Below are 13,906 nucleotides of genomic sequence, written 5' to 3'. Positions count from 1 at the left end.
GACAGGCCTGCTGGCCCAAGCAAAGATGGGGGGCCTGAGAGGGCTAGGCTTTGGCAGAGCCCTGCTGGGGTAAATCTCCAGGGGCCCCAGCTCCATTTCCCCTGAGGGTTTGGCTCTGCCCAGCTCTGCCAACCTCTCCAGGCACTCAGTGCACCTCCCCTCCCCCAGGCTCAGTCCCTCAGAGCTTCTTGAACCTTCTGTCTGTCCCTACCCCCCATGTAGGTCTCCTGCTCCCCTGTCATGGGGACACTGGGCGGGCACTGGGCCTCGCCCCAAACCCCGCCTGCCTCCTCATGCACTCCCTATGGCTCCCTGGGGCAGAACTGTGCCCAGACGGGTGGGGCGGGGCCCAGCGGCCCCGACTTCTTCAGCCTTTTCTGTCCCTTTCAGTGGGGCCAGCAGGCTGCAGTGAAGAGGGTGCCCTTTACCTAGAACCCCCCTACCCAGGCTCCCTCTTCCCAGCCCCGGCCCACTGAGTCTGGACCCAGCTTCCCTTATCCCCACTTCTGAATCCTGCCGTGTCCTGACCTTCCTGCCTGGTCTGAGTAGGGTCATGGCCTTGAGGGCAGGTGACCACAGCCAGGTTGCGATGAACGGGCTGAAGGAGAAGGTGCTGACGCTGGACACCATGAACCCGTGTGTTCGGAGGGTGGAGTATGCGGTGCGCGGGCCCATTGTGCTGCGTGCCCTCGAGCTGGAGCAGGAACTGCGCCAGGTATGGCCCTGGGCCCCGCCACTGCCCTCCAGGCTGCACCTGGACAGCTGAGTCAGACCATTCCCACAGTCACATAGGACAGGGACCGGCCAGCATGATAAGGCCCATTCTCACTGCCTGTGCCCCCTCCCTCTCAGGGGGTAAAGAAGCCCTTCACCGAGGTCATCCGTGCCAACATCGGGGACGCGCAGGCCATGGGGCAGAAGCCCATCACCTTCCTGCGTCAGGTGAGGCTCAGCATTGCCCTGGCGCTCCTCCCCAGTCAGCCCACGTGCTCTGGCTCAGTGTCCGCTCCTCCCAGGTCCTGGCCCTCTGCGTCCACCCTGATCTCCTGAACAGCCCCGACTTCCCCGAGGATGCCAAGAGAAAGGCTGAGCGCATCTTGCAGGCGTGTGGGGGACACAGCCTGGGTAAGTGCCAGTGCCCAGAGCGGCCAAAGCCCCAGGGAGGAAGCAGGAGCTTGGGGGGAAGGCTGTCCCAGGGGAGGGGTGGGCCTGACTGCTGGACAGGGCGGAGATACCAGCGAGGACTGCTAAGGAACCCCGTTCTGCCCCACCCCCTGGCCAGGGGCCTACAGCGTCAGCTCCGGCATCCAGCTGATCCGGGAGGATGTAGCGAGCTACATCGAGCGGCGTGATGGAGGCATTCCTGCAGACCCCAACAACATCTACCTGTCCACCGGGGCCAGCGACGCCATCCTGGTAGGCCAGGGCCAGAGCAGGAGGACGGCACGGCTCTTTTTGTGCCGCTGGGCGGACCTTGCTCCTCCTGGCACTGTGGTTCTCGGCGGGGCGGGGAACAGGTGCAGTGCCTGTGGGCCCCACCAACCTTGCCTCCCCATCCGGCCCACAGACGGTGCTGAAGCTGCTGGTGGCGGGAGAGGGTCCCACCCGCACAGGTGTGCTCATCCCCATCCCTCAGTACCCGTTGTACTCCGCGGCGCTGGCCGAGCTCAACGCTGTGCAGGTGGACTACTACTTGGATGAGGAGCGCGCTTGGGCACTGGACGTGGCCGAGCTGCGGCGGGCCCTGTGCCAGGCGCGTGATCATTGCTGCCCACGCGCACTCTGCATTATCAACCCTGGCAACCCCACTGGTGCGCCGCCCGTCCCCCCAGCCATCCCGCTTACCCTCCCCCCGTCAGTCCTTCCCACCCCCCCCCCCACCCCCCGCGCCCGCGCCCCGCAGAGCTCAGAGCCCGAGTCTGACCCCGGACATGCTGGGTCCCCCGCGCCCCAGGGCAGGTGCAAGCCCGCGAGTGCATCGAGGCTGTGATTCGCTTTGCCTTCGAGGAGCGCCTCTTCCTCATGGCTGATGAGGTGCTGGCAAGGGCTCGCCTGGGGCTTGGGGTTGGAGGGCAGCAGTGGCAGCCCCCCCACCCTCGTGACGCCGGTCCGCCCATCCAGGTGTACCAGGACAACGTGTATGCGGAGGGTTCTCAGTTCCACTCATTCAAGAAGGTGCTCACAGAGATGGGGCCGCCTTACGCGACGCAGCAGGAGCTCGCCTCTTTCCACTCCGTCTCCAAGGGCTACATGGGAGAGTACGTGCAGGCTGGGCGGGCGGGGTCTCGCGGATGCGTCCTCGGCTTGGTTCCCCCTCCCCGGCCTGCCTTGACACCTGCCCTCGCACACACCCCCGCCCCCCCGCAGGTGCGGGTTCCGCGGCGGCTACGTGGAGGTGGTGAACTTGGACGCCGCCGTGCAGCAACAGATGCAGAAGTTGTTGAGCGTACGGCTGTGCCCGCCGGTGCCGGGCCAGGTCCTGCTCAGCATGGTGGTCAGCCCGCCCGCGCCCTCGGACCCCTCCTTCGCACAGTTCCAGGCGGTGAGCCAGAGGGGCTGGGGCGGGGTGGGGGTGCGCCGCCGCCGCCGCCAGGTCTGACCGGCCCACCCTCCGCGGCCACAGGAGAGGCAGGCGGTGCTGGCCGAGCTGGCGGCGAAGGCGAAGCTCACGGAGCAGGTTTTCAACGAGGCTCCCGGCATTCGCTGCAACCCGGTGCAGGGTGCCATGTACTCCTTCCCTCGCGTGCAGCTGCCCCCGCGCGCCGTGCAGCGCGCTCAGGTCCGGGTGGAGACTGGCGGGCGGGGGCCGGCGGGGGCGGGCGGAGTCTGGGCGCCCAGCCCTGACCGGCCGGTGCTGCGCGTCCGCCCCCAGGAGCTGGGCCTGGCCCCCGACATGTTCTTCTGCATGCGTCTTCTGGAGGAGACCGGCATCTGCGTGGTCCCCGGGAGTGGCTTCGGGCAGAGGGAAGGCACCTACCACTTCCGGTGAGGCCCAGTCCCGCACAGCTCAGCCCAGCAGCCCCCAGTGCCTTCGCTGACCTCCCTGCCCATTTCAGGATGACCATTCTGCCCCCCATGGAGAAGCTGCGGCCTCTGCTGGAGAAGCTGAGCCAGTTCCACGCCAAGTTCACCCGAGAGTACTCCTGAACACCCCCGTCCCTTCAGGGCCAGGCTGGGCAGGCAGGGCCGACCCTGGACTTACCATGGCCAGGGCCCTGGGGGTCTCTGGAGCCCTCTGGACTTCCTCCTGCTGCCTGTGGGGCTGGCCCCCTGCCTTCCTGCAGGCTCCTAATAAAGCTATGACGCAGTCTGACTACATGGAAGACGGCTGTGTGCACACACCTGTACGAGCCTCCCCTGCCTTTGTCCGCTCCTGACTTCCTTTCTGAGCCAGGCTTCTGTGCAGGCCTGGGGACCCAGCCCTGGGCAGGACGTTCGTCAGCCTTCGGGAGGAATGGCCAAGGAGGCCTCCCAGAGGAGGTGACCACTGCCGATGCAGCGCCTCTCATGGGCTGGGTCTCTGCTGTGGTCTCTGCTCTTGACGCAGACACTGGCAAACTCCTCGTAAAAACTAGGAAGGGCAAGAGGTGTGAAGGGAGGCACTAGGTTGGGAATGAAGCCGGGCAAAGAAACACGGGCGCTGAGTGCCAGGGGTGGCCACATCTGAAAAAGGAGCCTAAGGAAGACACACGAGCCAGGTGGCCTGCCCCCCCCCCCCAGCCCCGGGAGCACACTGAGCTGGAAGGTGGGTTCGGCTGGGTGGGTGAGCAGCAGGAAGCGAGTTGCAGTGAGGACTCGGGAGGAGGGCTTGGTTTCCCTCCTACGTGGGCGGATGGCACGGTGCCGCCACCTGAGGCTGCTGGAGGAGCAGCCATGCCAGGAGTGGGGAGGGAGAATGAACTAAAGGTCTTGCTTTGTATTGGGTTTGAAGTGTGTGACATCCTAGTGCAGACGCAGTCCTTGGGCTGGGAGGCGGAGGGCGGGGGCTGCCATGTGGGGGCACCCCAGGACAGGTGCCAGGGAGAAGAGCATGTAAAATGCTGACCAAGGGGCACCCTGGGAGACCCAGGCTGGGGGTGGGTGTGCAGCCCTGTGTCCTTGGAACAGGGATTGAGCGCCTACTGTGTGCACGACAGACACGGTCCTGGGTCACTGCAGTCTTCTCAGGAGGGATGGTAGTCCCCATTTTACAGATGAGGAAACTTGTCAAAGTGACAGGAAACCCACTCGAGGTGGCTTCACCAGCTGTTACTCTAGGGGTCGGGTCAGCTTCAGGGAGTCCAGGGTTTGGAGACAGTACAAGGCTCTAGCGCTGTCCACTTTGGAGGTGGTTCTTAACCCTGGGTCCTACTCACCACCTACTCTGGGCCTCGGGAGCCCTGTGGGGTGCAGCCCTGAGCAGAGAGACATGAGACCCCCACACTCGTCGGCTCCTGGGACGGGCCTTTCCCTCCACAGAGCCAGCTGGAGTGAGGCCAGGCTTGGGTCTGCGCAACGGCCTCTCCTGGCCTTGTCACTGGACACCAGAGGGCATCTCCGCAGCAGCCGGCTGCATCCTTGTGGCTGAGACCCAAGTGCCTCTCCTGGCCCTGCGTGGCCGCCGGCTAGGCCAGGGCCCCTCTGCCCGAGAAGGCAGGAGACAGTGGGCACTTCGGAGGCCGACCCCTCCCTGGGGGCTGCTGGAAGGAGCCGGGGACACTGCAGCCACCAGGCTCCAGGTGAGACACCAAGGAAGCACTTGTGGAAAGTCAGGGTGTGGGTCCAGGGGGTCTGGGAGCCCGATCTGATACCTTAGGCAGGGTCCGGCGAGGACAGCGGCCGCCCGAGCCCGCGGCTCCCCGCATCGCCCAGGTTGGCCACTGGGGGCGCCCGAGGGCGGCCGGCGCTCTGGCCCGCTCGCGTGCTCTGTGGCCGCCGCGTCCCGCGGCTGCGTAGTGCGCCCGCCTCCGGGACCCGCGGGCGCCGGCCTGTCGCACCCTGACCTGACGGGCCCAGCTTCAGAGCCAGGCTGTCGTGTGACCCCTGACCTCATCCTGACCCGACCAGACCCCATCCGGAACCGTTCTGCCCCGGCTCTGAGCCGGACCTGTGATCCCCCCCTCCAGGCTCGGGTCCGGCCTTGAACCCAGCCCCAGCCCCCGGGGCGCCCCACTCCCCTGGCCATGCATGGGAAGCTGCTGCCGCTGGCCGGCCTCTACCTGGTGCAAGGCCTGCCCTATGGGCTGCAGTCAGGCCTGCTGCCCGTGCTGCTGCGGGCGCGCGGCCTCTCCCTGACACGCGTGGGACTGGCCAAGGGGCTGTACCTGCCCTGGCTGTTTAAACTCGTGTGGGCCCCACTGGTAGACGCGCGGGGCTCCCTGAGGGCCTGGCTGATGCTCAGCACGGCCGCTCTGGGCCTGGTGTGCGGGCTGCTGGCAGCCCTGCCTCCGGCGGAAGCTGGCCCGGCTGGGCTGCCTGTCACTGTGGCGGGGCTGCTTCTGTTGCTGAACCTGGGTGCAGCTGTGCAGGATGTGGCCCTGGACACGCTGGCCGTCCAGCTCTTGGAGCCCGCGGAGCTAGGGCCTGGCAACACAGTGCAGGTGGTCGCTTACAAGCTGGGGGCAGTGCTGGCGGGAGGAGGCCTCTTGGCCCTCGTACCCACCCTCTCCTGGCCTCTGCTCTTCCTGCTCCTGGCTGCCACCTATTGGTTGGCTGCTGCCCTCGTCTGGGCTGCGCCGGCCCTGCAGCAGCTGCCCGCGTCTCAGCGGTCAGAGCCACCCCGCCACAGTCTGCACCTTCTGCAGGACGTGCTGGCCATGCCTGGCACTCTGTGGACAGCAGGCTTTGTGCTCACTTACAAACTGGGTAAGTGAGGCCGTGAGTCAGGCCACAGCAGGGGCGGGAGCCTGGGGGAGCTCCAGCTGGGTCCCCAGGAGCCTTGGAACCCATTTTGTGGTCACTTTCTGGGGGAGTAGCTGCAGGCTGGAACCCAGCCTGTCTCTACAGCTTCTCCAGCTCTAGCTGCACAGCTTCTGTGAGCTCCAGCCACACCCCCTCAGATCTCTGACTCTGCTTCATGCTGACCCTAAGCTTGGCTGATACGAGTCCCCGCTATCTGCTGGCACCTATGGCCCAGGACAGAGGCAGGGCAAGGGCCCAACTAGGGGAGTGCACCAGAAGCCCCGGGTGAAGAGAGGTGGGGAGCCCCTGCTCACATTCTCCCCACAGGTGAGCAGGGTGCCAGCAGCTTGTTTCCGCTCTTCCTGCTGGACCATGGCATCTCCACTCCAGAGCTGGGACTGTGGAACGGCGTGGGTGCTGTGGTCTGCTCCATTGTAGGCTCGTCTCTGGGTGGGGCCCTGCTGGCCAGGCACAGGTGAGCCCTCCCCAGCCTGCCCCACCCACCTGCTCCCACGTGACCTGCACCACACTCCCTGACCCACCCCATCTCCCCACCTCAGGCAACCACTGCCCCTGCTGAGGTCAGTGCTTCGGTTCCGTCTTGGGGGTCTGGCCTGCCAGACCACCCTGCTCTTCCACCTGGACACCCCGGGGGTCCGGCTGGGCCCCAGCACAGTCTTGAAAGGTGAGGGGCTGGCCACGGGAGGGGGGGAGTCCAGTGTCCTGGGCCCCACTGATCTCGGCCCTCCCAGGGGCGGCCTTGCTGAGCCTGTGTCTGCAGCACTTCCTGGGGGGCCTGGTTACAACCACCACGTTCACCCTGATGATGCACTGTAGCCAGCTGGCGCCCAGTGCCTTGCAGGTGAGAGGGTGTGGCTGGGATGTCCGGGGGGGGCTGCAGGGCTGGGAACCAAGCAAGCCCTCACCTGACCTCACCCCTCGTCCCACCTCACCCTTGCAGGCCACACACTACAGCCTCCTGGCCACTCTGGAGCTGCTGGGGAAGCTGTTCCTGGGCACGCTGGCCGGAGCCCTGGCTGACAGCCTGGGGCTGCATCTCTGCTTCTCCCTCTTCCTTGCTCTCTCAGGCATGCCCGTTCTATATCTGAGCCTGGCACCCAGCACCCTGGCCTGAGCTGGGTGGCCAGCCTGCCTAATAAAGCTGAGCTTGCCCATGGCCTGGCTGTCTGGGGTGTGTGATGGGCAAGGCTGTCCTCAGACTGTAGGGTCTGCCCAGTCAGAAAAGAGGGTTCCTAAGAGTGACTTGAGCATTTTTTATTCTGCATTTTGGGCCTCCTTGCCCCCAAACTTCTTTTTTTTTTTTTTTTTAAAGATTTTATTTATTTATTTGACAGAGATAGAGACAGCCAGCGAGAGAGGGAACACAAGCAGGGGGACTGGGAGAGGAAGAAGCAGGCTCACAGTGGAGGAGCCTGACGTGGGGCTCAATCCTGTAACGCCGGGATCACGCCCTGAGCCGAAGGCAGACGCTTAACCGCTGTGCCACCCAGGCGCCCCTGCCCCCAAACTTCTGGTGGTGGGCTTTGCCCAGGGTAGTCAGTCATTGTTGTGGCCACCAATGTCCCTTTTCCCTGCCACACCTGCCGCCCTCCACACTGTGGCCACACAGTCCCCGCCCATGGCAGGTGGTCAGTGGCCCCACTGCAAGATCTCCTCTGTGGCTAAGCGCATCAGGCCGGGGAAGCTCAGATGCAGGTATCTTCTCCAGAAGCGTCGGTCCCGCCCATACACCTGTGCTGGGTAGCGGGGGCTTCCTGTGGTGGGATAGCACACATGGCCCTGAGGACTCTGGGCCAGGCCGGCACCTGGCCCCTGCCCGTGTCAGAGCCCAGCCTCCCAAGCCCTCACCGATGCCGTGGAAAATACGTGCCACAGCCCTGCCTGAGAACTGCTGGTCTGGCCACGAGGACAGAAGGTGACGGACGTCCTGGCGAACCTGGTCCTCCCAGTCCTGGATCTGTGGGTGGCGGGCATGTAAGGCCAGCCCATGCTTCCGTGGCGCCAAGCTCCACATAGCCCTCCGTGGTGCAGGGCGGCGAGCATGTGTACAAGTGCGCCCTGCTACACGGCCTCACCGCAGGCCAGGAGGGCCCAGCACTCACCCCGGTCTGTCCCGGCTCTGGGCCCTGCTCATCTTCCACGCACCCTGGACCCTCTTCCTCGAAGTAGCAGCTGAGCAAAGTCTTGAGCATGGCGCTGCGCTCCTCATCAGGCTGCTCCAAGCAGGGCCCGCAGCTGGGGAAGGCGACGCTGCAGTGACAGCAATCTGTCAGAGCCGCCCTGCGGGGGGGGGGGGGTGTGCGCGTGGGGGGGCAGGCCCCGCCCACCCTTCCTGCACCTGTGAAAGGCCTGGAACGTGCGGCGCAAGCGGGCCAGGGCCTCCTGCTCTCGGGCTCGTATGTGGCTGTACAGGAAGTCACAGATCTGGTCCCTCTCAGGGGCTGTCAGGTCTCCAGGACTGTGCAGACAGAAGGCAAGCTCCCGGAACTCCACCAGCACCCCTGTCCCCCGAGGTGCACCTGCCAGAGAGTTCGTCACATACCCGCCAGTGGGCGGCAAGCAGGGCTGAGGCCAAGCGGGTGGGGGTGGGGGGCAGGGAGGGCGCACCTGTCCCGGGCTCTGGCTCCCACCGCAGCTGACGGAGAGCCTGCCGTACGGAGGCCAGCTTCCAGCCCACTGAGTCGGCCAGCTTAGGCATATCGAGCTCTACAGAATAACTCCCCCCACCTGTGCTCTCCACTGGCTGCTGGGCCAAACACAGAGCCAGGAGGGGACTCCTGCACCAGGGCAAGGGACACGTGATCAGTCCTGGTTCCGTGTCCCCGGCCCCAGGCTACACCAGGACGCATGCTCACCTGTGGGCCAGGGCCTGGAGCTGGGGGTGGCCCCCAGGGCAGCGCAGGCGGCAGTGGGCGTAGGTGGGTGCCAGCAGCTCCAGCCAACGCTGTGGATGCAGCTCCAGATAGCACAGCAAGGTCTCAATGGCTGGGGGGCAGAGCAGGGCTTAGGGGACGTGGGACACGGGCACATGGGGACCTGCCCACCACCGCCCCCAGGTCCTCACCTTCCTCAGGCATGTCCAGGGCCTGCACCAGCGGCTGCACTGGGAGTGCCCGCTCATGGCCCGGACACCGGGCTGTACACTTGCTGTTGGGTTGCTTGGCCTCTCTTGGGAACACGGCCACAGGCCTCTCCTGGCTCTTGACTCCGTCCTGCTCCAGGGGCCGTTGGGCTTGGGTGCAAGTGCAGGGTGGGAAGGAACACTGGACCAGCTTCTTCACGGCGAGAAAGTCGGTGGCATCAGCGTGCACGTGTCTCCGCAGCTCCTGCAGGTCCTGGCCCTGTGGCATGGCGGCTGTGAACGTGTGGCTGGGGGGTGTGGTGGGGGGGTGTGGTGCAGGGTAGGGGGCTCGAGCGGGGCAGGGAAGAACCTGGGGTTGTAGGAAGAGGTGGCAATGCGCTGGCTGACCGTCACGCCCGGCCCGGCCCACAGCCTGCACGTAGCTCTCGAAGCTTGCAGGCAGCCCCAGGTGCAGCACGGCCCGCACATCTGGCCGGTCCAGCCCCATCCCGAAGGCCACTGTGGCCACCACCACCCGCAGCCGGCCGTCCATGAAGGCTTGCTGCACCCGCCGCCGCTCCCGGCTACACATGCCGGCGTGGTAGGCTTCAGCTACAGCCTTGGGGGCCTGTCCTGCAAGGAAGACACGGACAGTTGGGTGGACTGTGTTCCCGGGGCAGGTCTATGGAGCACGACCCTGCTGACCTCACCTCTAGGCCCCAGGTCCCGGGCCTCACGCAGGCAGGTGCGGAGCAGGGCGGCGATGCGCTCTGTGTCCTCACGTCTGTTGCAGTAGATGATGACAGAGCTCAGAGCACGGAAACGATCACTCTGCAGCAGTGTCACCAGAGCCTGGTGGGTGACAGCAGTCAATAGGGGCTGTCAGAGGCCATGCTCTGCCTGCCCCAGACGTGAACACCCACCTGGTCTGGGTCCCTGTCCATGGACACAGAGAGGTACAGGTTGGCGGGGATGGTGACTGGCCCTCTGAGGACAAGCTCCTCGGCCACGCCTAGGTGCTGGGCCACATCTCTCGCGGTGCTGCGTGTGGCCGTGGCTGTGAGACCCAGGAAGCAGCGCACGCCCATGTGCTCCCGCAGCACCTGTGTGGGAGCAGAGCTGGTCAAGATGCCCAGCCCATCCTCCCTGGGCTGCTCACTTGTACCCGGAATAAGGCTCACCTTGCAGACACGCAGGTAGCAGGGTCGGAAGTTGTGGGACCACTGGGAAAGGCAGTGGGCCTCATCGACACAGGCAAAGGCAACTGGAGGCAGCTGAGGGAGGCGGCCAGGGGTCCCTGCCCCAACCAGCGCCTCGGGGGACAGCATCAGCACGTGCACCTGGGCCGCCTGAACCTGAGGGCGCAAGGTCAGGAGCGTCTTTCAAGGGCCTGTCTGCTCCCCTGCCTGTCTTGCCATGTATAGCCCCTCACCTTCTTCAAGGCAGACTCCCGCTGCTTCCTGGTCATGCCTGAGTGGATGCAGGCCGCCTTCAGGCACGGAGGCAGGCCAGACACCTGTAGGCACAGGAGGAAACCAGTTACAAGCCTTGCTTCTTTGGCCCTCCCTCCAATGGCTCTCAGAGCTGCTTAGCCTGGCAGCGACTGCCATCTCTGCCTCGGGCTCTCTGGGGAGAAAAAGACCAGACTGTGGAGTCTAGGACTAAAGATGCACAGCCACCCATGAGCCTTGGCTCAGAAGCGCCAGGAGCAGACAGGCCCTCCTGGGGATGTCCCCCCTCTCCAGCACTGCTCCTCCTAGGGACCGACCCATGTCTGGCCAGTGGCCATACTCCTGCTGCCCTTGGGCCACTACCAGGCCTGGGGCTGTGGACACAGCTGGCAGATTGAGAACAGCTGAGCTCTTTACAGCTCTCATTAGGTTAACACACAGCCGCCCAAAAGGGTCAGAGGACCCGTGGGCACTGGTTCCTGCCTTCTGTGTAGGCCCAAGGTTCCTATCAGTGCACCTGGTCGTCCATGAGAGACAGCAGGGGTGAGATAACCAGTGTGAGGCATGGGCTCCGCCGGGCGTAAAGCAGCGCAGGGAGCTGGTAGCACAGGGACTTGCCAGCACCAGTGGGCAGCACCAGCAGCGTGGACATGCCTGGTGGGACGAAGGGTCAGTAGTGCCACTCTGTGGCCAGGCCTTGGCCCTGCCTTATCCCCCTGGCAGCCAAGCTCACCAGAAAGGATCCGCATGACCACACGCTCCTGCCCGGGGCGGAAGGCTTGGTGCCCCAGCTCCTCTAGGGCCTGGAACACCTCAGCTGGTGTCTCTGTGGACACAGGTGTTGGTCAGCATGGCCCCAAGTTGCCCCCATTTCCCAGTAAAGGCTCTGGGCTGGTAAGCTTCTGCTCACCTGCCACTTGCCCCGAGGGCCCTGGTGGGTAGAGTGGTGGCACAATGGGGGATGGGCAGTGCGCCTGGGGCACAGGCCGCTCCACGGTCACCAACGGCTCAGGCCCAGCAGGCTCTGTATCTTTCTCACTCACTGCTATCAGACACAAAAAGGTGGTGTGGGAACTTCAGGCGAGACTGGGATCTTTCTGGCAAAAACGCAGGTAGCTATAGCCTGCCCTCCCTCCTTTCATTCACCAGGGAGTTGGCAGCTGGCAGTGCCCGTCCTCCTGACTACTTCCTCTAAGGTGAGCTGGGTCTGCACATCCTCTTCATTCTTGCTGCTCTTCTGGGGGCCCAGGGTAGGCTCTGCATCAGGTATAAGGAGCTGGTAGGTTTTGTTTGAGCTAGACATGCTTCCCCCTACTCCCCACCAAGAGTACTACGCTCCTCCAAACAGTGTTAGCCCAACCCATCACCCAGAGTAGAAGTTTCACCTGACTGGGGGCACTGGGATGACCAGTGGCCTAGCTGCCCACACTGGAAGCAAGAATTCTTGACTGTAGCTTTGGGCTGACCTCCTCCAAAACACTCCCCCTTTTTCTGCCACTTCTGCTTCCACATCTGGGGGCCACAAAAAAAGGTCACGTGGCAAAAGGTGGTAGGGATGAAGGGAGTGCCTGCTGCCACCTCACCTGTTTGCGGAGGAGCCTGCCCCGGAGTGCTGGGCCCCGCACGTAGCGCTTCTGCTTCATGTTGAGGCGTACGTAATTCCCTCCGCTGCGGAGCGCTGATCTAGAAAGGACGTACAAGCAGAGCATGCCCAAAGCTGCCCCACCCTGGCTCGTCTCAGAATGACCCTACTGGGAGGTTGAAGCTGTGGTACCTGGAGGCTCTGGGGGCACTGGGGGGCTGTACCCACAGGGGTTCTCCTGGACAGTCCCCTGCATGTTCCGCAGCTCCAGCTTCCTCAGGCAGAGGTCCTGCCTGGCCACTGTCCTGCTGGGCCTGTGCAGGGCTCCCTTCTGGTTCCCTACTCCGTCTCCACTTCTTGTCTTGACTGTTGCCAGGTTGGGGGCTCCCTGCACTGACTCCAGCAATCTGTAGGGCTGGAGTCTCAGGGCCAGTGCTGGGACCAAGAACAGATGGGACACCTGAAGTCAGAGGCTGTGACTCCTCTACACCCAGGTTAGGCTGGCAGGCCTTGGAAGCCCCCAGGAAATCTGGGGCCCCATTGTGACACCGCTGTAGCCAGTCAGGGTCTAGGGAGCTCAGTCGTAGGCTCAAGGATGCCTGTAGCTGTTGGAGGCGGCCTGGCCTCAGCTGGGGCCCATGAGGCTGGAGGGGCACCTCACTGACGACTTCTGGAGAGATGTGGACAGCCCCTCCACCTGGTGGCCCTGGGGAGGGCGTCTTGGACGAGGGTCTTCGTGGAGTCCGGGGTATGCGGCCCAGGGCTGGCCCACCCTGAGAGGGGGAGGACAGACCAGCAAGCAGGAACTCAGGTCTCTGGGCTGCTACAGACTCTGAAACCTGCCAAAATGTCCACCCTGAAGTGCAGGGCAAGCTGAGAAGCCTGAGGTTGGCTCTGAACCTGTCTCAGGAGTCTCACCCTGATTAATGCTGGAAGGGTGCACATGACCACGTTGGTACAGGTGCATACGTTTGGAAAGGCTGATGAGAAAGGCTATGTGGTGACTCTGTCCCTGGGCTGAGAGTAGCTCTGCATCCAGGATGGACACACAGCCGGCCAGGCTGGTAACTCTCACCTGCAGGGTTGCCTTTAGGTTGGCTTTAAGCCTCTTCCCGTAGTCTGGCACAGACCCCACAGGGCTTGGCCCAGAAACAGTAGGATGTGGACTCTGGGTCGCAGCCCGATTCAAGTGCGGCCCCCAGCAGCTGGGCTCCGGCATCTGCAGGAAGAGACGGTGGCAGTCCGAGCCCTCCTCCAGCCCCTCTCCTACAGGTCCAGTCCTCCCCCGATGTTCTGTGCCTCACAGAGGCCTGGTCACAACTCCTCCTGACTCTGCCATACAGGAGACTGACCCGCAGGCCAGGACGTCCAGGCCTGGGTACCTCCTCGGGCGTCGCGAGAAGCGACCGCTTGGGGCTGCGAGGTCCAATGCCGCCGGCCCGGCCCAGGGCTCCCTTCAGGGCGCTGTACTCCCGGTAGAGCGCTGGGGGTGGGGTCAAGAGTCAGCGGGGTCTGCCGGGCTCCTTCCCCGCCCGCCCCTCCTTCCGCCCCGCGTCAGCGCGCTCACCGCGGGTCTCCTCCGGCGCCGCCTCCACGTCTTCCTGCGGAGGGAGCGCGTCAGTCCGCGGCCGCACCCTTAGCCCCCCGTCCCCGGGCAGCCCGCACCTGGCCCGGCCGCCGCCCGCTCCGCCGCCGGAACGCGCGCTCCCAATCCTGCAGCCGCTCCCGCACGTCCCGCAGCCGCTCCATGGCGCTGGCCCGGCAGCCCCGGGCCCCGCGAATCTCCCGCCGCGAGGGCGACGCCGGCCGTCGGCCAATGGGGGCACCCGGCAGGGTCGGAGGCGGGGCGGCTCGGCAGCCGCTGCCGGGACAGCCAATCAGTGGGGTCCTGGCGGGACGGCCAATGGGTGG

At 64.9% G+C, this 13,906-nt stretch overlaps 3 protein-coding genes across 5 annotated transcripts; 2 read left to right on the top strand and 1 right to left on the bottom strand.

Moving 5' to 3' along the window:
- Positions 1–117: 117 nt before the first annotated feature.
- On the top strand, positions 118–3,341 carry GPT (glutamic--pyruvic transaminase). Of its 3 annotated transcripts, XM_045777324.2 has the most exons (11): positions 147–715; positions 853–942; positions 1,017–1,125; positions 1,283–1,416; positions 1,568–1,811; positions 1,955–2,034; positions 2,122–2,258; positions 2,368–2,542; positions 2,624–2,779; positions 2,873–2,985; positions 3,057–3,341. In XM_045777324.2, exons 1-11 carry the CDS (start codon positions 554–556, stop codon positions 3,145–3,147), a joined length of 1,491 nt encoding a protein of 496 aa, XP_045633280.1. In that variant the 5' UTR covers positions 147–553; the 3' UTR covers positions 3,148–3,341. The 3 variants fall into 3 exon arrangements, with proteins under 3 accessions (XP_045633281.1, XP_087720593.1, XP_045633280.1); XM_045777325.2 differs by lacking the exon at positions 2,624–2,779 and having other exon boundaries at positions 118–715; XM_087864467.1 differs by lacking the exon at positions 1,955–2,034 and having other exon boundaries at positions 138–715; positions 1,568–1,681.
- A 1,577-nt stretch (positions 3,342–4,918) lies between these two features.
- Positions 4,919–7,058, top strand: SLC33A2 (solute carrier family 33 member 2). Its single transcript, XM_045777326.2, has 5 exons — positions 4,919–5,844; positions 6,208–6,355; positions 6,441–6,565; positions 6,633–6,742; positions 6,842–7,058. Exons 1-5 carry the CDS (start codon positions 5,163–5,165, stop codon positions 7,013–7,015), a joined length of 1,239 nt encoding a protein of 412 aa, XP_045633282.2. The 5' UTR covers positions 4,919–5,162; the 3' UTR covers positions 7,016–7,058.
- Positions 7,059–7,189: 131 nt separating this feature from the next.
- RECQL4 (RecQ like helicase 4) lies at positions 7,190–13,885 on the bottom strand. The gene is made up of 23 exons (XM_087864463.1): positions 13,661–13,885; positions 13,563–13,596; positions 13,378–13,478; positions 13,071–13,214; positions 12,188–12,768; positions 11,997–12,096; positions 11,799–11,925; positions 11,560–11,670; positions 11,324–11,455; positions 11,147–11,239; positions 10,931–11,067; positions 10,395–10,478; positions 10,144–10,317; positions 9,886–10,065; positions 9,673–9,814; positions 9,333–9,595; positions 8,966–9,242; positions 8,757–8,886; positions 8,509–8,678; positions 8,240–8,420; positions 8,004–8,151; positions 7,750–7,858; positions 7,190–7,655 (listed from the first exon to the last, which is right to left on the bottom strand). The coding sequence occupies exons 1-23, from the start codon at positions 13,742–13,744 to the stop codon at positions 7,531–7,533; spliced, it is 3,627 nt and encodes a 1,208-aa protein (XP_087720589.1). The 5' UTR covers positions 13,745–13,885; the 3' UTR covers positions 7,190–7,530.
- Between the last annotated feature and the right edge of the window lie 21 nt (positions 13,886–13,906).

This window comes from Ursus americanus, chromosome 9 (genome assembly GCF_024610735.1).
Source record: "Ursus americanus isolate L20-20 chromosome 9, mUrsAme1.1.p, whole genome shotgun sequence".
NCBI classification, from domain to species: Eukaryota; Metazoa; Chordata; class Mammalia; order Carnivora; family Ursidae; genus Ursus; species Ursus americanus.
The sequence above is the reverse complement of the archived record's forward strand: the minus strand, read 5'-3'. Positions and strand labels throughout refer to the sequence as shown.

What these genes read in the sequence shown, in the direction of transcription:
- GPT (XM_045777324.2), top strand. Translation starts at nt 554, where the DNA reads ATGGCCTTGAGGGCAGGTGACCACAGCCAGGTTGCGATGAACGGGCTG. An exon ending in CCTTCGCACAGTTCCAGGCG is followed by an intron (nt 2,543 to 2,623) that starts GTGAGCCAGAGG and finishes CCGCGGCCACAG; the next exon opens with GAGAGGCAGGCGGTGCTGGC. An exon ending in GAAGGCACCTACCACTTCCG is followed by an intron (nt 2,986 to 3,056) that starts GTGAGGCCCAGT and finishes TGCCCATTTCAG; the next exon opens with GATGACCATTCTGCCCCCCA.
- RECQL4 (XM_087864463.1), bottom strand. Translation starts at nt 13,744, where the DNA reads ATGGAGCGGCTGCGGGACGTGCGGGAGCGGCTGCAGGATTGGGAGCGC. An exon ending in GGGAGTCTGCCTTGAAGAAG is followed by an intron (nt 10,318 to 10,394) that starts GTGAGGGGCTAT and finishes TTGCGCCCTCAG; the next exon opens with GTTCAGGCGGCCCAGGTGCA. An exon ending in ACCTCTTCCTACAACCCCAG is followed by an intron (nt 9,243 to 9,332) that starts GTTCTTCCCTGC and finishes GCCATGCCACAG; the next exon opens with GGCCAGGACCTGCAGGAGCT.
- SLC33A2 (XM_045777326.2), top strand. Translation starts at nt 5,163, where the DNA reads ATGCATGGGAAGCTGCTGCCGCTGGCCGGCCTCTACCTGGTGCAAGGC. An exon ending in GCCCTGCTGGCCAGGCACAG is followed by an intron (nt 6,356 to 6,440) that starts GTGAGCCCTCCC and finishes TCCCCACCTCAG; the next exon opens with GCAACCACTGCCCCTGCTGA. An exon ending in CCCCAGCACAGTCTTGAAAG is followed by an intron (nt 6,566 to 6,632) that starts GTGAGGGGCTGG and finishes CGGCCCTCCCAG; the next exon opens with GGGCGGCCTTGCTGAGCCTG.